Raw genomic sequence first — 23,228 nt, forward strand, 5'->3', positions numbered from 1 at the left:
AACAAACCTAGCAGACAACTTTTTTACCCAAAAGGTAGAGAAGGGAACAAGGGTATCATCCATATTGGATTCAATTTTCACTAACAGATGAAATGATAGAAGATGTTGAAACTACAGGAACTTTGGGGGCAAGTGATCATGCAATATTGGAATTCAACATTATGCAAACAAAATTTGTAGAACAAAGTATAATTAGACTCTTGGATTTTAAGAGAGCTAATTTCAATAAAATTAGAGAGAGCTTGGGAAGGATTCCATGGATGAAAATCCTCAGGGAGAAAACAACTCAAGAAGTTTAGGAAATTTTGAAAAGTGAGATTATAAAAGCCTAGGCCACCACAATGAAGAAGAAAAATAACAGCTCCCAAAAGAAACCAGCATGGCTGCATAAAGAACTCTGACAAATTGAAAGACAAAAAAGGACAAGTATAAAAAGTGGGAAAGAATTAAGACATAATATCAGCAAATAGCCTGAGCCTGTAAAGATGAAGTGAGGAAAGCTAAGGCTCACAATGAACTTGTGACAAAAGTAAAAAAAATAACAAAAAAAATCTTCTTCCAACATATTAAAAACAAGAAAAAAGCCAAGGAAACAATTGGTCCAATGCTGGAGAAAGTGGGAAGAAGGTGACAAGAACAGGGAGAAAGCAGAGCTGCTTAACTCTTTTTGTTCTGTCGTTACACAAAGGGAAAAAACAATCCAACCTATCAAAAACAGCACCACAAAAACATATTAGGAACACAAGTTAAAATATGGAAGAAAATGGTAAGTCTATCCTAGGTGAGTTCAAATCACCAGGACTGGATGGATTACACCCCAATTTTCTGAAGGAACTGACAGATGAGCTCTCAGAACCACTGAACTATATCTTCCAAAGGTCCTGGAGCACCAGGGAACTGCCAGAGGACTGGAAGAGAGCTGATGTAGTTCCCATCTTCAAAAAAGGGGGAAAAATAGATCCAGGAAATATACAGACCTAACAGCCTAAAGTCATTAGCAGTGAAAGTGATGTGCCAGTGCCTGGAGGCTGTTAGGGCCTGGATGGGTGTCAACAGACTCAAACTCAACCCTGATAAGATGGAATGGCTGTGGGTTTTGCCTCCCAAGGACAATTCCATCTGTCCGTCCATTACCCGGGGGGGGAATTACTGACCCCCCCTTCAGAGAGGGTCCGCAACTTGGGCGTCCTCCTCAATCCACAGCTAATATTAGAGAACCATCTTTCAGCTGTGGCGAGGGGGGCATTTGCCCAGGTTCGCCTGGTGCACCAGTTGCGGCCCTATTTGGACAGGGAATCACTGCTCAGTCACTCATGCCCTCATCACCTCGAGGTTCAACTACTGTAATGCTCTCTACATGGGGCTACCTTTGAAGAGTGTTCGGAAACTTCAGATCGTGCAGAATGCAACTGCGAGAGCTATCATGGGCTTTCCCAGATATGCCCATGTCACACCAATGCAATCTGCATTGGTTGCCGATCATCAGTTTCCAGCCACAATTCAAAGTGTTGGTTATGACCTATAAAGCCCTTCATGGCATCGGACCAGAATACCTCCGGGACTGCCTTCTGCCGCACGAATCCCAGCGACCGATTAGGTCCCACAGAGTCGGCCTTCTCTGGATCCCGTCGATGAAACAATATTGTCTGGCGGGACCCAGGGGAAGAGCCTTCTCTGTGGTGGGCCCAACCCTCTGGAATCAACTCCCCCCGGAGATCAGGATTGCCCCCACCCTCCTTGCCTTTTGCAAACTCCTTAAAACCCACCTTTGCCGTCAGGCATGGGGCAATTGATTCTCCTGGGCCGTTCTGTTTTATGTATGGTTTGTCTGGGATGTATGACTGTTTTATATTAAGGGTTTACATTTTTTTAAAAATCATTAGATTTGTACAGTGTTTTGCTGTTGTGAGCCACTCCGAGTCTCCGGAGAGGGGCACCATACAAATCTAATTAATAATAATAATAATAATAATAATAATAATAATAATAATATCAGGGAAGATTCCACAAAAGATAATCAAGCAACATCTAGAAGATCTCCAAGGTCCCTTCCAACTGTTATTCTGTTCCGTTCCATTTCATTCATGCAGAGGAGCAGTTATGACCAAGTTGATGTCTTTAACATTTCTCTTTCCCCATTAAAAGTTCAAATATTTAAATACATTTTCAAGGTCCCTCATATGAAAGAGAAATAGTAACTATTAAACTTTGCTGCAGGCTGCAAACTTTGCTGCAGGCTGTGAATAAAGGCTGGGTGAGGAGACAAATTCTTCCCAATGCCACAAGGTGTAGTTTTTAATGATTTTAGACCAGTCACTATCTCTCAGTGCAATTTCACAGGCTGTTGTGAGGAGACCAGAGTATTGTTTTGAGTTCACTAAGGTGGACATACAGTTGTGGGAGAGAAAACATTATAGACCCTCCCCCCTCATAAAAAAAATATAAAAGGATAGTCATCTGATTTCAGAGATACTCCTGGGATCTCAATGCTTCCTTTTAAAAACTGCTCGCTCTCTCTCTCGCTCTCTCTCGCTCTCGCTCTCTCGCTCTCTCTCGCTCTCTCTCACACACACACACACACACAGTTGCCTCAAAATAATTTCATCAGAATTGTATTCGAAAGGTCAGCCTGTCTAATCTGACTCACTTTACAAAAAATGGAAGGATTGATTATGCGATCATTTTCAGGCAGAAGCAGGTGAGAGTTTACCAGTTTTCTCCTGCTTTTAATAGGCTTATGGGAAAGGATAGCGAAGTCGCACGATTTGTTCATACTGGAAAAATCCCCATTCTCTTCAATCAAGCCCACGCTTACCTGCCCCCGCAAGATTGGCAAGGCCCGTAAATCGCCGGTTTAAAGGGGTGTGTGTGTGTGTAAAAAATGAGGATTGTTTTCTTGCGACACCTCTCTTCTTTCCCCCCTCCCTCTCAGGCAACTCATTCACATGCCGTTAACTTGCACTGAGCAAGAGACGCACCCTTCTCGCCATCTCATCGCGCGCGGGTGGGCGTGGCAGACAAAAGACTGCCGCTATTCCAGAGGGGGCATTCCGATTTTCGAAAGAGATGGGAAAGGGGCGGGGCGGCTCGAGTCACGTGACCCGGAGCGCTCCCGGCGAAATGAATGACTTTTTAAAAAAGGGGGTTGAGGCTCATGAGGACCACGGAAAGCTGCGAAGATGGCGGCGTCGGCGTCGGCGTTTGGCGGCAGGGGGATTCTGGCGGCTGGTCTCCTTCGCAGTCACGTGGCCATCGTGACGGGCGGAGGCACGGGCATCGGCAAGGCTATCGCTGCTGAGTTGCTGCATCTCGGTGGGCAACGGAGCTCCCAAAGGAGAGAGCCGAGTAGCCTCTCTGGCAGCGGGCTGATTTCTCCTCCCTTGAGGGAATGGGAGAGGTGGAAGGATCGAAGCTGCCAGGTTACAGACTCTCCTGCGAGGCCTTCCTCCCTGTTATGGATGGTAGCTTTAGGACTTGGACAAGAGTGACAGGATGTCTCTGGAGATTCTCAGCCTTCCATGGTTGTCCCAAAAGTGCTTTCTTTCAAAAGGCAACTGGACTTTCTTGATTATTTTGTTTTTTGAAGACGTTTCCCTTCTCCTCCAAGAAGCTTCTCCAGCTCTGACTGGATGGTGGGGAATTTCATGAGAAGCCAACGATCTTCAAAGAAAAACCAGAAAGTCCAGTTGCCTCTTGAAACAGTTGCCTCTTGAAACCTCTTATTTGTGGATACATTTTCTGAGGCTGTATTCATGTGAAACAGTGAGCTGTAAATTAGCTATTGATAATCAGCTTCATTAGTATACCAGCTAGTAAAATTAACTCCCAAATAAGGCTTAAACAATACTGGTCAAATTAATAAAAGGAACACTCAAATAACACGTCCTAGATCTGAATGAATGAGATATTCTCATTGAATACTTTGTTCTTTACAAAGTTGAATGTGCACAACGGCATGTGAAATTGATTGTCAATCAGTGTTGTTTCCTAAGTGGACAGTTTGATTTCACAGAAGTTTGATTTACTTGGAGTTAAATTTTGTTGTTTAAGTGTAACATATATTTTCTTTGAGCAGTGTATTTCTTTTGAGATTGGTTATAATATAAAATCTGGCAAGTCTGACTATGTTGTAAGTCTTCCCCCTTGACATCCTTCAGTAGACTAGTGAGGCATCTATCTGAACTGTTCCAAATATTGTCTGAATGTTCTGGATTTTTTTTTTTAAAAACAGTTCCTTTTACATAGGAATATCTGGTCAAGATCATCCTTATTTTTCCTTATTCCTTAATTTTGACTCAGTATATGTAAAGTCAGAAAATTCCATATATGTAAAGACACAAAATTGGGTTTGTGTGTGTGTGTGTATTTAGCAATAGCATTAGCTATAGCCTTTAGATTTATATACCACTTCACAGTGCTTTACAGCCCTCTCTAAGGGCTGAGAGAGTAAGCATAGAGAGTAAGCATATTGCCCCCCAATAATCTGGGTCTTCATTTTACCGACCTTGGAAGGATGGAAGGCTGAGTCAACCTTGAGCCTACTGAGATTTGATCGGCCAAACTGCTGGCAGCCAGTGATCAGCACAAGTAGCTTGCAGTACTGTACTCTAACCACAGTGCCACCAAGGTCTTTAACAATAAAAGAATTAACTGAAAAAATAGATTGTGATCTCTAAAGCCTGGTTAGCATGACATATTAAGTTACAATATGTGATTAATGGGAATGCATACGTGATATCTCCCCCTTGTTGTGCGTGGTTCCTTAACCATGCTTGATGTCTTGTCATCTGATTTAGGAATAACCATGATTATAATTAGTATCAATTAGTCTTTTAAAACAAATATAGTGTTAAATTCCAGCTAGTGCTAACGGTATAATGATTTGAATGGTATAAACATAGTAAAATATTCACAGAGAACTGGATGCTGGATAGAAGTGGGATAATGATAGATGTTCTGTTAACTCTGTTGTGCAAAAAACTTCTTCAAAATTATGTTTAAACTCTAATGCTGTTTTTTTAAAAAAAAGAGTTCATGGGTTATACTAGAAAGTTGCAATGTGTGTTGCTTGGATTTCAATTCAAGGACCTGATAAAGCCACAAAGTCATTTTTTTGAAGAGTGTATGTGTTTTGGTGGAATGAAATGTGCAGAAATATATTAAAGAGTATCAAACAAATTGAATTAACACACTGCAATTTACTCATCATTCAAATTAGTTAGTTTTGGCTCAGTCTGTTACGTAAAGAAGGCATTATGGGCTAGCTCAACAATAGATTTCAATAGTCAATCCATTAAAGTTTTGGGTTTCCCATCTCTGGACATTTTAAAGAATAATCTGGACAGTTAGCTTTGAGTATGGTTTATTATTATTATTACACTGTATTATTATTATTATTATTATTATTATTATTATTATTATTATTATTATTATTTAGATTTGTATGCCACCCCTCTCTGTAGACTCTCTCTCTGTTTCAACTACTCCGTAGTTAGTTTTCCAGCATATTGCAGAAAGTAGAACTGCATGATTTTTATAGATCAATTCCTCAATTCTATGATTCTATAACTGTAAAATGTAGTTAAGAGTCGACTACTGTATGCAGTTTTTACTACCGTATTTTTCGCCCTATAAAATGCACAAGAGTATAAGACACACCTTAGTTTTTGTGGAGGAAATTTAAAAAAAAAGCTGATAGGTGGGCGAATTGGCCTCCTGGAATTTCCCCGAATAGCTGTTCTTAGAGATGAACTTTAGCAACAGGTTTGTTGGTTTGAGCTCTGCACCTTGCTTTTCCAGCCTCTGAAACCTCCATTTCAGAGACTTTTTTCATCCCTGGTATCTCCCTGTCAGAGGATATTCCCCAGCCTTTGAAACCTCCGTTTTCAAATCTTTATGATTTAGGGGTAGTGATTTCTGACAGTCTCAAAATGGGTGAACAGTGCAGTCAGGCGGTAGGGAAAGCAAGTAGGATGCTTGGCTGCATAGCTAGAGGTATAACAAGCAGGAAGAGGGAGATTATGATCCCACTATATAGAATGCTGGTGAGACCACATTTGGAATACTGTGTTCAGTTCTGGAGACCTCACCTACAAAAAGATATTGACAAAATTGAACGGGTCCAAAGACGGGCTACAAGAATGGTGGAAGGTCTTAAGCATAAAACGTATCAGGAAAGACTTAATGAACTCAATCTGTATAGTCTGGAGGACAGAAGGAAAAGGGGGGACATGATCGAAACATTTAAATATATTAAAGGGTTAAATAAGGTCCAGGAGGGAAGTGTTTTTAATAGGAAAGTGAACACAAGAACAAGGGGACACAATCTGAAGTTAGTTGGGGGAAAGATCAAAAGCAACATGAGAAAATATTATTTTACTGAAAGAGTAGTAGATCCTTGGAACAAACTTCCAGCAGATGTGGTAGATAAATCCACAGTAACTGAATTTAAACATGCCTGGGATAAACATATATCCATCCTAAGATAAAATACAGAAAATAGTATAAGGGCAGACTAGATAGACCATGAGGTCTTTTTCTGCCGTCAGACTTCTATGTTTCTATGTTTTATTTCAGAAAATTTTTCCACTCCACGAAACCTCTGTTTCAGAGGATTGTTTCAGCCCCTGAAACCTCCATTTGAGAGGCTTTTTTTAGCCCCTGGAACCTCCCTTTCAGAGGATTTTCCCCCAGCCTTTGTGACCTCTATTTCAAGAGGAGTTTTTCAGCCCTTGAAACCTCCATTTAGACGATTTTCCCAATCCTTGAAATCCCAATTTCAAAGGATTGTTTCCATCCATGAAACCTTTGTTTGAGATGCTGGGCGGGGCTACATTTGATGTATAAGAGGCACCCAAATTTTCACCCTCTTTTAGCGGAGGGGGGAAGGTGTATCTTATATTCCAAAAAAATATGAGTACGGTATTTATTGTAATATAGGATTCCCATCATGCTTTTGAAATGATTAGTATTAATTTACTAATACAGTATACCATTAAAACTGATGACGATTTGCTCTTCTTTCTCAAGAAACTTACTTAGCTATCAAATTTGTATAGCTGCCCATTTCACAAAAGGCAATTCTGAGCACCATGCAACAATGAAATAAAACAACAGATATAAAAATAACAGTTATTAACATATAAAAATCCATGTTAAGAATGAAGGCAAAAAAGATATTAAAAATGTCTGCTCAGAAAAGGAATGATCTAAGTATGCCTTTGATTCTTGGGTGTGTGTGTGATAAGATAAGCAGATCTTGAAGAACTTTTGCAATATTAAAAGGGGTGGAGCTAATATAATCTTGGGGAGAAGAATGCTCCTTAAAGTGGATGCCAAAACAAAGAAGACACCTCTCCTAGGACTCCCCGAATCGCATGTTTTCTCTGCCAGATCTATTTGATGGGCTGATGTAACCAAGGTGAGACAGTTCCACAGATAACCTTGTCCCACAGCAAAAAAGACTTTAAACCTAAAACCAGCACATTGAATTGATCTAGAAACAAAACAAAAAAGCTTGGGGAACAGAACTGTAACTTGTGCTGTTCTAGGAACATAAATAACTGCTCATGCTGCTGCTTTCTCTACCAGTTGAAGCTTCCCGATATTCTTCAAGAGTAGCCCCAAGTAGTGTGCATTGCAGTACAATCTGATTGTGACTAAGGTATTAATCACCACTGGGGCCTGCTGAACCAGAAACAGATGCAACTGGCACACATAGAAAGCTGTACAAAGGCTTCATAGCCACAATTGCTATTTGCTCATTAGGTAAAGAGTTGTGAGTCTAGGATGACTCCCAGCTTGCACACGGGGCAGTGCAATTCTATCCAGCATCATAGATGGAAGAGTCTGGAAACCAGTGGGCCAGTAGTGGGTTCTAAAACCCATTACTGATTGGGCACGCACATGTACACATACAATGCTTTTGTGCATGCGTACAAGTGTTCCACGCGGGAGGGTGGAGCCTGCCAATGGCGTCGCTACCAGACCTGCCGAAGTGGGAACAACCCGCTGCTGCAGTGGGCCCCAAAATCCAGTGACATTCAATCTTGCTAATGTTCAGTTGAAGTCTGTTCTCTATCGAGACCCTTTCTGTCTTCAAACACTGACCTAAAGCATTGATGGTATTCTCCAGGGTAGAGATATATAAGTGACAATGGATAAACTTGCCATTGTTGTTCATCATTGTTGCCATTGTTGTCATTTTAAATACAAAATGCTTTTAGATGACCCTCAGGGCATTCTGATAGATTTTATCTACACTATTTGTTAAATAACCAAGATAAATAACCAATTGCCCCTACCATCCTCGCTTTCCGTAAAATGTTGAAGACTCACCTTTGCTGCCAGGCATGAGGGGATTAATGTTCCCCCCCTCTTTTTTTCACTGATCTTTATTATGTTTATGTTCAGTTGGACTGAGTGTGTACGATTGTGTAGCAGATAAGTTTTTTATAACAATGTATTTTAAAATTAGTACTTTAAATATTTTTAACATTAGATTTGTATTTATATTGTATTGTTGTTATGTTGTGAGCCGCCCCGAGTCTTCAGAGAGGGGCAGCATATAAATCTAGTAAATAATAATAATAATAATAATAATAATAATTATTATTATTATTATAGAAACATAGAAACATAGAAGACTGACGGCAGAAAAAGACCTCATGGTCCATCTAGTCTGCCCTTATACTATTTCCTGTATTTTGTCTTACAATGGATATATGTTTATCCCAGGCATGTTTGAATTCGGTTACTGTGGATTTACCAACCACGTCTGCTGGAAGTTTGTTCCAAGGATCTACTACTCTTTCAGTAAAATAATATTTTCTCATGTTGCCTTTGATCTTTCCCCCAACTAACTTCAGATTGTGTCCCCTTGTTCTTGTGTTCACTTTCCTATTAAAAACACTTCCCTCCTGAACCCTATTTAACCCTTTAACATATTTAAATGTTTCGATCATGTCCCCCCTTTTCCTTCTGTCTTCCAGACTATACAGATTGAGTTCATTAAGTCTTTCCTGATACGTTTTATACTTCAGACCTTCCACCATTCTTGTAGCCCGTCTTTGGACCCGTTCAATTTTGTCAATATCTTTTTGTAGGTGAGGTCTCCAGAACTGAACACAGTATTCCAAATGTGGTCTCACCAGCGCTCTATATAAGGGGATCACAATCTCCCTCTTCCTGCTTGTTATACCTCTAGCTATGCAGCCAAGCATCCTACTTGCCTTTCCTACCGCCCGACCACACTGCTCACCCATTTTGAGACTGTCAGAAATCACTACCCCTAAATCCTTCTCTTCTGAAGTTTTTGCTAACACAGAACTGCCAATGCAATACTCAGATTGAGGATTCCTTTTCCCCAAGTGCATTATTTTACATTTGGAAACATTAAACTGCAGTTTCCATTGCTTTGACCATTTATCTAGTAACGCTAAATCATTTACCATATTACAGACCCCTCCAGGAATATCAACCCTATTGCACACTTTAGAGTCATCGGCAAATAGGCAAACCTTCCCTACCAAACCTTCCCCTATGTCACTCACAAACATATTAAAAAGAATAGGACCCAGAACAGACCCTTGTGGCACACCGCTTGTAACCTGTCTCTGCTCAGAATACTCGCCATTAACAATAACTCTCTGATGTCTATGCTTCAGCCAGCTTGAAATCTACTGAACTATCCAGGGATTAAGTCCAATCTTCACTAATTTATCTATCAGCTCTTTATGTGGAACCGTATCAAAGGCTTTGCTGAAGTCCAGATAGGCAATATCCACGGCACCACCTTGATCCAACACCTTTGTGACATAGTCAAAGAACTCAATGAGATTAGTCTGACACGATTTGCCTTCAGTAAAGCCATGTTGATTTGGGTCCAATAAGTTATTGTTTTTTAGATGCTGATTTATCCTCTTTTTGAGTAGAGTCTCCATCATTTTAACTACAACTGATGTCAATAATAATAATAATAATTAATAATTAATAATGTATTTCTCTAAAACATTTTGCTACAATATGTGTAAGCTTCTTCCACAAATAGCTGCTAATAGTTCTAGTTTCTAGGGCAGTGATGGTGAACATTTTTTTCCTTGGGTGCTGAAAGAGTGTAATTATGCCCACACCCATAATTTAGTTCCTAGGGAGGGCAAAAACAGCTCCAAAGGCTTCCCTGGAGCCAGGGTAAAGTAAAAAACTCTCTGGAAGCCAAAAATGTCCTCCCAGGGCCTCTGTGTGAGCCAAAATCAGCTGGCTGGCACACACATGCACATTGGAACTGAGCTAGGGCAACAGCTCATGGTTTGCCATTACTGTTCTTGGGTATAATTTTTTATTATTCAATTGATTGTTTTATTTTCATTGGCTAATAAGTAAACTAAAGATCCCTCTCCCACCCCTCTCTCTCTCCCTCCATCCCTCCCCACCCCTACCCCTCCTTTAAGTATTTAACACAATATATAATTCTTTGGATTAGGAGTTTTTGCTGTTAACTTATTTGAAGCAATATATTAGTCAAATTCCATACTGAGCTGGGACATTACTGAAGTCCTTGTTTAATCTATAAATGAAAACAAGTGCAGAAAATTGCTACCTTATGAATGGAGACAAGAATAAAATCCCCTTATTCCTTTCACAGCCCTCAAAATACAGTATATTCTGGCACTCTTTGAAGACTCTCAGAAAGATTTAGAGGGGGGGGAGTTCAGTCATGGGACAGGATCTTGCATGTTTAAATTCACTTGCATCAACAGACTTTGAAGGACAGACAAATGTGATTTATTGTGGGAAAACTAAAAAGCCTTTATTTATTTTATTTATTTATTTATTTATTTATTTATTTATTTTATTTTATTTGATTGATTGATTGATTGATTGATTGATTGATTGATTGATTGATTGATTGATTGATTTGTATGCCGCCCCTCTCCGTAGACTCGTAGATGTAAGAATTTAGCAAATGCAAGCCTTGTTTCTAATGAAATCCAGGTTCCCAACCTTGTTCCATTTTCTCCAATAAATATGCGTTTTCTCCAAGCAATATGCTTCTTGCTTTGATAATTGACTTTTCTTGCTTCTGGCTATTTGTGATGCTCTAAGAACTAGCCCTAATATCAAGAAGAGAATGCATGCTTTTCATAAACTAAATATCAGATTAGAATAAGAACAATTTTCATGTTTTCTTTCTTTGTAGGTTTACAAGTAGCACTAATCTCTTGATAAGCCTGACAGTGATACTGAAGGGATGATTGGCGCGGATTTAATACTTCAGCAAGAGATCTGTTTAATCTTTGTACAACTTGTACTAATGTTGAAATGCCTCTCATTTTGTTTTGCAGGTAGTAATGTAGTGATTGCCTCTCGTAAATTTGACAGATTAAAGGCTGCAGCGACAGAGTTAGCTGCTGAAATTCCCTCCAACAGTTCTGTCCAGGTGACTCCCATACAATGCAACATTCGCAAAGAAGAAGAGGTAAAAATGCAATAGTCTTCCATATTTGACTACTGTATTGTCCACTGGGTTATTCTTTTTAATCATTACAGTGGACAAAATTGTATTTTCATCTCAACATAGGAAGATTAAATCATAAAAAGTACTCTAAATACTAGTTCATGTGCTGAAAATGGCACATGTTGCTGTTTCAGTTGTTTTTACATCAGATAGGAGTCAGTCAGCTATATTATACACTTTTAAATAATTGTAATTTTAAATATAGGAGGAAGCATTCAGTGCTTTGTAAACTCTTAAGGTAGTTTACATTTTATTAATGTTTTTTAAATCCTATATGCTTTGTTGGTAACATCCATCTTAAAAAATTTGGAAAGTATCAAAAGACATCATGTTGATTTAGGTGAAGATCCCTTTACATTGAGATGGAAATGGAATTATAATTTTACAATTACTTTGATTTTAGAAAAGAGAAAAACATTCTGGTTCAATGCTATAGTATTTAGTAGCATTTCCAGTGCTGGTGCAGGTAGTTGATTTATAACCATTCAGTTAGTGACCATTCAAAGTTATAGCAGCACTTTAAAAAGTGATATGAGCTAACAAATACCCCAGACCAGAAACTATTGAATCAATATCAAGAATCAATTCCAGCAAAAGATATAGAATAGAATAGAAGAGAATAACAGATTTGGAAGGAACATTGAAGGTCTTCCAGTCCAATCCCTTGCTCAGTCACAAATGAAACTGATATCTTAAAGATTCACAAAATTATAGCGCCAACAATCTCCAACCTATCTCCAGAAAAGGAGATCCAAGTAACGTTGAAAATTACAGACCAATCTCTTTATGTAGCATCACCTGCAAAGTCATGGAATAAATCATAAACCATACCCTCCACCTAGAAACCAACAACCTACTCTATAATAAACAATTTGGTTTCAGAAAAAAATTATCCTGCAACCTGCAACTCCTACACTGCAAAAATATATGGACTACACAACTAGATTAAGGTAAACCAATAGACACAATTTACATAGACTTTTGTAAAGCCTTTGATTCAGTAGTACACAACAAACTACTTTGGAAACTAAAATCTTATGGCAATATCTGGTCCCCTTCAAGATTAGATAACTGCATTCCTGTCTGTCTTACAAATTGGCAAAAAGAATCATAACACAAAATACAATTTTGAAGGACACGTCCTTGTAGATGAGCCTCACTCTGTCAAGGACCTTGGAGTACTAATATCTAATGACCTAAGTGCCAGAGCCCACTGTAACAACATTGCCAAAATGGCACTAAGAAATATTAGCAATATTAAGTTGTGAAAAACATAATCAATAAAATAAAAAATTAAAAAAACATTGCCAAAAACTGTTAAACTAATCTTACATAGCTTCTTCTCTGGCAATATTACATTGCTAACCAGAGCATACAAAACATTTGCTAGACCAATTCTCAAATACAGTTCACTTGTCTGGAACCCGCATGCATATTGGACATTAATACAATTGAGAGAGTCCAGAAATATTTCACAAAAAGAGTCCTCCACTCCTCTACTCGCAGCAGAATACCTTATTCCACCAGACTTGAAAATTTAAGCTTAGATTGTTTAGAGGTACGTTGCCTTTGATCTGATCTAAGTGTAATTCATAAAATCATCTGCCACAATGTCCTACCTGTCAATGAATTCTTCAGCTTCAACCGCAACTATACACGAGTGCACAATAGATTCAAACTCAATCTAAACCGCTCGAAACTCGACAGCAGAAAATATTTCAGCAACAGAGTAATCAATGCCTGGAATATGCTACCTGACTGTGGATTCTTCCCCAAATCCCCAAAACTTTAATCTTAGATTGCCTACAGTCAACGTCACCCCATTCCTAAGAGGTCTGTAAGGGCATGCATAAGCGCATCATTGTGCCTATTGTCCCTGTCTTACTGTCCTATTTACCAAATTTTCCTGTACCTACTTTGCTTTTGTTTATGCTTATACCAAATGTTTGTATAATGTACATGTTTTGATGAAAGAGAGAGAGAGAGAGAGAAAGAGAGAGAGAGAGAGAGATGTGGCTATAAAGATGTCTCCCTCAAGGAACTAAGATAACATTATCACTCTGGGAGGGATCAATGCCCTTTTTTAAAAAAATCTTTTTTATGCAGCTTAAAATACCTTATTTTTCATATGTCTCCATCTGTCAGCAGCTTTGTTTCTCTGAGTAATCTGTTACAGCAGATTCAAATAAACTACCTAGGGGAAAACATGTTGAATGCTAATCTCTATTCACTAGGGCATCTTTGCCTTCTAATAAAGTTTTCCCATCATTGTGCTATAAATAATTCTGCTTGTTTGGCATACAGCTTCCAAGTACAGCACTGCCTGCCAACTTTCCTTTGTTAAGAGGACAGTTGTGACTTTTCATGCAATAGTACATTGCTGCATATATAAATTGTTGAATTCTAACTGTGGCTAGGCTTGATCATCTTTCCCAGGAAAGGAAATATCATGTTTCCAGATGTTATATGGAAACACAATTTGCTTTGTAGAGGCTTGTTCTGAAATATGCATCTGAAATGATAAGACTGATTGTTATTAAACAACTGCCATTGGATCCCTTTCAAAGAGTTGCTAAAGTCATGGACCTCTTCTTGAGCAACTTTCTGTCATTAGTAGCCAGGCAGTTACAGTAAAAACACATTTTACAGGAGTGTTTGTTTGTTTGTTTGTTTGTTTCTCTCTCACTCTCTGTCGCTCTCTCTGTCTCTGTCTCTGTCTCTCTCTCTCTCTCTTTATTTATTTATTTATTGGATTTATATGCCACCCCTCTCCTATCACTATGATATATGATAAGGACCTTTGACTATAATTTGTATTGTTTCTTTATTTGTTTCCCAACCTTTTATTTTACAAATAATTCAGGGTGGTGAGCATATCCAACACATCTTCCTCCTATTGTACTCACAATAACAATCATGTGAAGTAATTTGGGCTGAGAAACAGTGACTGGCCCAAAGTCACCCAGCTATTATGACTAAGATAGGACTATAACATTATATAACAACTATATAACATCATAACTACAGTATATGAGTTTTATAAGTAATATTGATCTTGTTTTTTTAATAGATTATATTTAAGAGTAAACTCTCAATAAACTTTTTTTAAAAAAATATTTTTTATTGATTTTTAACAATTTAACATCACACAACATAAAACAGTGCGTAGTGAATTGTGCCCACCACCCCGACATACACACATTCCCCACCACCAAATTGGGGGTATTTCTTGTACAGTCCACTTAACCCAAGAGCAATATATCTGTTTACATATTATAGAGTGATTCCAATTTATTTCTTGTAGCTTGGTCTCGGATTCTGCTCGTCATATATCGTCTTACCTTGTCCCACCGTCCCATCAGCTGTCCCAACTCAGTTTCATTATCCAAATTTATCCTTTTTTCCATAATTTCAAATTGAATATGGTCCACCATGTACCTATACCAATTTTGCATTGTCCATTTTGTCGCATCCTTCCAACCCAGAACTATTACTGCCTGAGCGCTTTCTATTGCTGCTTTTTTTATTTCTCTAAATTCTCCCATCGCATTACTTTTTACTAGTACTGCCATTTCCTTAGTGATTGTCCATTGTATATTTAACATTCTATTGATATCCTCTTTCACTTTTTGCCAAAATTCCTGCACTATCGGGCATTCCCAAAATATACGCATAAACACTCCTTTGTCTTGACAACCATGCCAACAATTCCCCCTGACATTCTGCTGAAAATGTGCGAATTGAACGGGAGTGAAATACCACTTATGTAATATTTTCCTTCTCATTTCCCTGATTCTTGTATTTTTAATTTTCCTTATATCTTCTACTATATTTTCCATTTCTTGTACCTCTACTAATATCTCATTTTGCCACCATTTAGTCAATCCATCGATCGTGTCCCCGTCTGACTGCACTAGCAATTTGTATATATTAGTTGCTTGCGCCTTTATCCCCTCACTTTTTTCTCTGATTATTTTCTCTAACCCTGTCTCCTCCCTCCATAATACTTCTTTATTCTCCCTTTCATTTAGATATTTACATATTGCATTTATTTGTAGCCACCTTCCCTTACCTAACCACCATTCTATACGATTTCTACTTGGCCTGCCATCCTTCTCATATAACTGTTCTATCTTAGTTATCCCTCTTCCCTTCAACTCTCCTATAACCCTATTTAAGTTAATTTCATTTTCTCTATTTATTACATAAAGCGATGACAGTTTAGATTTATATAATCCTATTTTCCCCTGCCATTTTTTTCCAAATTTCCATAGTCCCTTTCATTGGGCCTATTAATTTACCTATATCACTCCTATTCCACTTTCTAAAAATTAATTCTCTATTGTTCATCCCGTTTATCTGTTTTTCCAATTTCGCCCATTTATTTTCACCTAATTGCAACTCCATTAACCTTTCCATTTGAAAAGCTTCCCTATACAACTCCAAACATGGAACTCCCCATCCCCCCTCTTTTTCATTCGCAATTAACCACTTTTTTCTTATTCTTGGTCTCTTGTCTTCTTCAATCCAATAATTTAGTTTTTTGTCCCACTCTTTAACCTTACATACCGATAGCCCCCCCGACAGCACCTGAAATAGGTACATCATCTTGGGAGCTATCATCATTTTTAAAGCTCTTATTTTAGAGAGTCTCCTTAGCTTTTTATCTTTCCAGCTCCTCATCTGTTTCAACATTTTCCTCCATCTTCAATTTTCGCTGGGTTTTTCAATAACCAAATTCCCAAATATTTTATTTTTTTAAGTCCTAATTTCAACTCTGATTCTTTCCTAATTTCTATCTGTTCTCTCGGATCTATATTTAAACACATAATCTCTGATTTTTCCATATTAACCGACAGTCCCGATTCCTGCTTAAACTCTTGTAAAATATTTATTATACCTTTAATCATCTCCATCAGGGTCTGGGTCAATATAATTGCATCATCTGCAAATACATTTATTTTCATTTCTAATTCCCCTATTCTATATCCTGCCCAAGTGTTATCTTGTCTTATCTTATTAGCTAAGATCTCTATTTCTATTACGAATAATTTTGGAGATAAAGGGCATCCCTGCTTGGTGCCGTTTAATATTTTAATACTCTGTGTTCTTTGTCCATTCACTCTTATATATGCTTCATTTCCTTTATAAATCTCTTTTATAGTTTCCCAAAAAAATTTCCCCATATTTAGTTCATTACATAATTTATATAAATAGCTATGGTTAACTTTATCGAACGCTTTATAAACATCTAATTTCAAAATTCCCAATTTCCTTTTAGTAGCGGTAGCATGGTGCATCACATTCATTACATTTCTAATTGGTTCACTTATTTTCCTTCCCTTCACGAATCCATATTGATCCTCTTCAATTATTTTTGGTAAAATATTTTCTAATCTATTTGCCAGTATTTTCATAAATATTTTATAATCCTGATTTGCCAAACTGATCGGACGGTAAGACCCAGGCTCTCTTAAATCTCGACCCATCTTCGGAATGGTAACAATTTCTGAAAGCTTCCATGTCTGCGGGATATCACGATTTAACAATATATTATTAAACAATTTCCCCAAATGCGGCAACAACACATTCACATAAGTTTTATAGAATTCCTCTGTAAACCCATCTGGGCCCGGTGCTTTGGCTTGTTTTAACCCTTTAATTATTCTAGCAATTTCATCTTGTGTAATTTCTGCATTCAAAATTTGTTTATCTTCTTCACTTACTATTTTCCCAACCTTGAGGACTCCTATGTTCACTTGCTCCTCTTTATACAAATCTTCATAATATTTCCTCATTATCTCCTCTAACTGGTCATTACCATATCTAACCACTCCACTAGTGTCCCTCAATGCTAAAATACATGATTTTTCTTTCCTCTTCTTCAGATATCTCGCCATTTGCTGCATTGATCTTGTCCCCCAGCTCTGTATTTTTTGTCGCATCGTCATTCTCATCTTGTTCCATTTAATCTCATCATACACCATCAACTGTTTCTTTTTCAATTTCAATAAACTATTCCAATGTCTACTTTTCATTAATCTTAACTGCTCTTGTATCAAATCTATTTCCCTTATCTTCCTTTCCCTCTCTCTACCCCACCTCTTCCTAATATCCGCTTCCATACATATACATTGTCCCCTCATGAAGGCCTTACATGCATCCCATACAATTGATTGTTTAATACCACCCACATCATTAATTCTAAAATATTCTGATAACTCTGTTTGCAATTTCTCTTTATCTTGTTCCCTAGCAGTTACAACTGCATTATATCTCCAAATTCTTTGATTACGTTCCTGACCTATTTCCACTTCTGCCAATAGTGGGGCATGATCTGATATCCATATACTTTTAATGTCTACTTTTTTAACTTGTATATTGCCTCCCCTATTCATTAATATGTAGTCTATGCAGCTAAATGTATGATATCTTGCTGAATAATATGTAGCTCTGTTTAAAATATCTGCATGTAGATTTTATTTATTTATTATTTGGATTTGTATGCCCCCCTCTCCGAAGACTCGGGGCGGCTCACAACAAGATCCACCATATTAAGTCTGTTTAAATGTAACATCCTGCTATTTGCAGTCCCATTTATTAATTGCATATTAACATCTCCTGCCAAAAAAGTTGAGCCCTCCGTAAAGTTGTCTAACTTCTTCTTAGTATTTATTATAAATTGTTTTGTTTTCACATTTGGGGCATAAATTGCTGCTAATGTCAGCTTCTTTTGATTTATTTTCCCTTTAACAAATATCCACCTTCCTTCTCTGTCTTTCTGAATTCCCACCTCTTCAAAATTAACCCTCTGATGAATCAGAATCGCTGTGCCTCGGCTTTTTTGTGTTCCTCTCGACTCAAACACCCATTTCCAATTTCTATCATTAATCAAGTTATCCCTTCCTCCCCTTCTTTTATGTGTTTCTGTCAAAATCATAATATCCACCTTGTATTGCTTAGCCATCCTTAATATCCTAAAACGTTTCAAATCCGATCCCAAACCATTCACATTTAAAACCATTATCTTACACTCCGTCATAATATACTAAAATCACCCTTTTCCCCTCTTGTTTTGCCCTTGGTTTATTTCCCCCCCCTTTCTTTACCCCTATTACCCCCCCCCAACGTGCCTCCCCCTGTGCTCCCCCCACTGAGAGGGGAGAAGACAAGAAAAAACCTTGCCCATACATGAGGCACATTATCTGGATTGCGTTCCCACTCAACTAGCTCCTCTTTCAACCCTTTTTAATTTTAATAAAGAGAAAATTTCTCCCCCCCCTCCTTTCTCCTTTAAATAATTCCTTCTTTAATTTTAAATTCTTAAACCACCTTTTTCCTCCCCCTTAGACTTCCCCCACTGAATGACAGATATACAGGAATCCCAAGGCATCTGCAAGAAAAATAATAATAATAACAATAATAGTAATAGTAATAATTCTTTTCCTTTTTTTTTTTCACATCAAGACAAGGGACCAAACACCATCACTTTCTGGCTCTCTTCTCACGCAGAGCCCGTGTTTTTCTCTGCTCCTTTCTGATGGCCTCCACCTGCCCGCTTAACTCCTTCAGCTGCTCTTACCTTCGTCTTTCCTCCTCATCTGGGGTACTCCGACCGTCAAAAGCCTCTTCTCCTTCATATGCTAGTGCTCCAGTTTCATCAAACTTAATCCCCAGTTGATCCAATAAAGCCTTTCCCTCCTCCAATGAACGTGCTCTGTACATTTTATTGTCCTGGAACACCAAGATGGCCACTGGGTAGCCCCAGCTAAATCTGGTTCCACTTTGATATAACCGGCTTGCAATTGGTTTCAAAACAGCTCTCGCTCTCAGGGTTTCCCAGGAAAGATCCCTCAGAACCCTTATCTCATTTCCGTCTTGTTTAAGGCTCGTAGAAGTCTTCAAAGTTTTATAAATCATATCTGCTTTTTTTTACTGAGGAAAGCGACGACCACATCCCTCTGCCTCCCGTCTCTTCTGGGGGCCGCCCAGTGAACTCGCAACAACTCCTCCAAGCTGACATGCACGCCTGTCTGTTTATTTAACCAAGCACAGACAGCTTCTGTTAACTTTAAATCAGAGGCCAAATCCATTCTGAACCCACGTAAACGCAAATTCCTCCTTCTCTGTCGGTCCTCTAAATTTGCGATTCTATCATTTATTTGTTTTATTTTTCCATCGTAATCCATCACTTGTTTCTCAACTTTCAGTATCTTTCCAGCAGAGGATTCCTCCTCCTTTTTAATTTGCTTTACTTCTGAATCCAGCTGTTCCATTTTAGTTTCTACTTTATTAAATCTCTGTTCAAATCCAGTGCAAATGTCCAGCAATTTATCCAGTTTTTTTTCAATGTTCGCTAACCGAGAAACGTCTTCTTTTTTCCCTCCCTCCGCCATTTTAAGATTTATTGTACTCACTTATCACTTCCTTGTTACAGCGAAAGCACCTCCGTCTTTGCTTGAAATCATAAATCTTCAAATTCTCTTTGATGCCCGCAGATTCCTGTACCTCCTATTTTTTTCTAAGAAGGATTTATAGTATTTTTAAGGGAGAGAAAACTCTTTACATTATATATTTATTCGGAGCCAGAGGTGAAATGCCTAGAAACCAATTCGGCACATGCGCAATCCCCCTAAACTCTCAATAAACTTGTACAAATTCTTCTGCAATGATATTGTAGCCAAATCACAACAGAAATTTTGTCATTGTGATGAAATCTTGGGTTGTTATGGAATTCCCTTGATATGGAATATTCTAAGTTATATTTTTAACTGCCACATCGTGATTTCTAACAGTATTCAAAACTAATTTGTAGAAAGTATTTTCTATTAAAGAAACACCACATTTATGAAACTGCAGTTTAATGTTTCCGAATGTAAAATAATGCACTTGGGGAAAAGGAATCCTCAATCTGAGTATTGTATTGGCAGTTCTGTGTTAGCAAAAACTTAAGAAGAGAAGGATTTAGGGATAGTGATTTCTGACAGTCTCAGAATGGGTGAACAGTGTGGTCAGGCGGCAGGGAAAGAAAATAGAATACTTGGCTGCATAGCTAGAGGTATAACAAGCAGGAAGAGGGAGATTGTGATTCCGCTGTATAGAGCGCTGGTGAGACCACACTGTGTTTAGTTCTGGAGACCTCGCCTACAAATAGATATTGATAAAATTGAACGGGTCCAAAGGCAGGCTACAAAAATGGTGGAAGGTCTTAAGCATAAAGCTTATCAGGAAAGACTTAATGAACTCAATCTGTATAGTCTGGAGGACAGAACGATAAGGGGGGACATATTGGAACATTTAAATATGTTAAAGAGTTAAATAAGGTTCAGGAGGGAAGTGTTTTTAATAGGAAAGTGAACACAAGAACAAAGGGGCACAATCTGAAATTAGTTTGGGGAAAGATCAGAAGCAGCATGAAAAAATATTATTTGACTGAAAGGATAGTAGATGCTTGCAACAAACTTCCAGCAGACGTGGTTGGTAGATCCACAGTAACTGAATTTAAACATGCCTGGGATAAACATACAGTGATCCCTCGAGTTTCGCGATCTCGATCTTCGCGAAACGCTATATTGCGATTTTTCAGAAAATATTAATTAAAAAATACTCCACTCTTCTCTCTCTCTCTTTCTTCCTCTCTCTCACTCTCTTCCTTCCTTTCTCATCTCTTTCTTTCTTTCCTTCTCTCTCTTTCTCTATCTCTCCCCCTCTTGCTCTCCCTCTTTTTCTCACTTTCCCTCTCTCGTGCACCGAGCGGCAGGCAGGTGGGCAGGCAGGCGGCGGACAAGCGGCGGGCGGACAAGCGAGGCGGCGGACAAGCGGCGGGCAGACAAGCGGCGGGCAGGCGGGCGGGCAGGCGGGCGGGCAGGCGGGCGGGCAGGCGGCGGACAAGCGGCGGGCGGACAAGCGGCGGGCGCGGCAGCAGCGAGGAGCCGAAGATTGGGGTTTCCCCTTTGCGTGGGCGGCGGGGAAACCCCGATCTTCGGCTCCTCGCTGCTGCGGCGCTGCCGAGCAGATCAGCTGCTGGGCGGCGGAAGGAACCTTCCCTGGGTCTTCCCAGGTGCGGAAGTAAAAACACCATCTGCGCATGCGCGGCCATGGAAAAAAGGGTGCACATGCGCAGATGGTGTTTTTACTTCCGCACCACTATATTGCGAAAAATTGAGTATCGTGAGGGGTCTTGGAACGTAACCCTCGCGATACTCGAGGGATCACTGTATATCCATCCTAAGATAAAGATAAAATACCGGAAATCGTATAAGGGCAGACTAGATGGATCATGGGGTCTTTTTCTGCCGTCAATTTTCTATGTTTCTAAGTAAGTTTATTGACAAATACTATACGTATTTGATTTTAGAAAAAAGGCCAAGTGGTGATTTTAATCCTGTACAGAAATCTGCAAATGGAACATCAATCTTACCACCCCGCTTTACTTTTCCCTGTAGGTGGAGGCACTGGTGAAAAGAACATTAGATCTTCATGGTAGGATAGATTTTTTGGTCAACAATGGAGGAGAGCAATTTACTAGCCCATCTGAACTAATAACTGCAAAAGGCTGGCACGCTGTTATTGAAACCAACTTGACTGGTACTTTCTATTGCTGTAAAGCAGGTGATTGCTTACTATAACTTGAAGTTTTGTTCATAAAGCAATTTGAAGAATGATTACTTTGCATTTCTCATTTTCATGCCTTGACATTTTTTATATTTAGCCTTAAATATTTGCAGTTATGGTTTATTGAGATATATAGACACATGGTCTTCTCCAGGTCCCGTCAGCTAAACAGTGTCGGCTGATGGGCCCGCGGGGAAGGGCCTTCTCTGTGGCTGCCCTGGCTCTCTGGAACCAACTATCCCCTGAGATACGGACTGCCCCCAGTCCCCCCACTTTATCGGCCTTCCGGAAAGCATTGAGTCTGTGGAGAGGGGCGGCATAAAAATCTAATAAATAAAATAAATAAATAAAATAAATAAATTGATGACCTGGCTTTTCCGGCATGCTTGGGGCCATTGATCTCGCAATTTGCGAGGTCCTGCTGAATAATATATATGTATATGATTTTTAACTCTTTTTAAATCTTTTACAATGATTTAAAATGTATTTTCTATATCCTGTTGTAAGCAGCCCGGAATCCTTCAGGAGTTGGGAGGCATAGAATTAAATTAAATTAAATTAAATTAAATTAAATTAAATTGAATGGAATGGAATGGAATGGAATGGAATGGAATGGAATGGATTTTTCATTAGCCAAGTATGATTGGACACATAAGGAATTTGTCTTGGTGTATATGCTCTCAGTGTATATTCAAAATAAGATAAGTTCATCAAGAATCATAAGGTACAACACTTAATGATAGTCTGGGTACGTATAAGCCATCAAATCATATTAGGAATCAGTTAATATAAACTGTAAGGTTACAAGCAACAAAGTTACAGTTATACAGTAATTAGTGGGAGGAGATGGGTGATGGGAACGATGAGAAGATTAATAGTAGTATCAGACTTAGTAAATAGTTTGACATTTTCACTCGCAGAAGGTTGCAGGAGGCTATTGCAACCAAAAATGGAGCTCTGGAGGACCGTTCCATTTTCGGTGGCAGAGTGCTTGGGCCACAACAGGCGTCTCCAGCAGGAGTGACGTCAAACTAAGCATGACCACCCTGGCTGTGTCCACCCCAGCCCCCCAAGGTCAAACACAACCCTGATGTGACCC

At 38.8% G+C, this 23,228-nt stretch overlaps 1 protein-coding gene across 2 annotated transcripts in view; it reads left to right on the plus strand.

The window, feature by feature from the left end:
• Positions 1–3,154: 3,154 nt before the first annotated feature.
• LOC139159544 (peroxisomal trans-2-enoyl-CoA reductase-like) overlaps positions 3,155–23,228 on the plus strand; it is a 30,841-nt gene continuing 10,767 nt past the window's right edge. The window contains exons 1-3 of one of the 2 annotated variants that reach the window (XM_070736856.1): positions 3,155–3,312; positions 11,343–11,476; positions 21,961–22,126. In XM_070736856.1, the coding sequence (XP_070592957.1) occupies positions 3,180–3,312; positions 11,343–11,476; positions 21,961–22,126 (433 nt within the window). In that variant the 5' untranslated portion in view covers positions 3,155–3,179. Of the gene's footprint in view, positions 3,420–11,342; positions 11,477–21,960; positions 22,127–23,228 lie in introns of both variants that reach the window. The other variant, XM_070736860.1, reaches the window with a different exon arrangement.

This window comes from Erythrolamprus reginae, chromosome 1 (genome assembly GCF_031021105.1).
Source record: "Erythrolamprus reginae isolate rEryReg1 chromosome 1, rEryReg1.hap1, whole genome shotgun sequence".
NCBI lineage: Eukaryota > Metazoa > Chordata > Lepidosauria > Squamata > Dipsadidae > Erythrolamprus > Erythrolamprus reginae.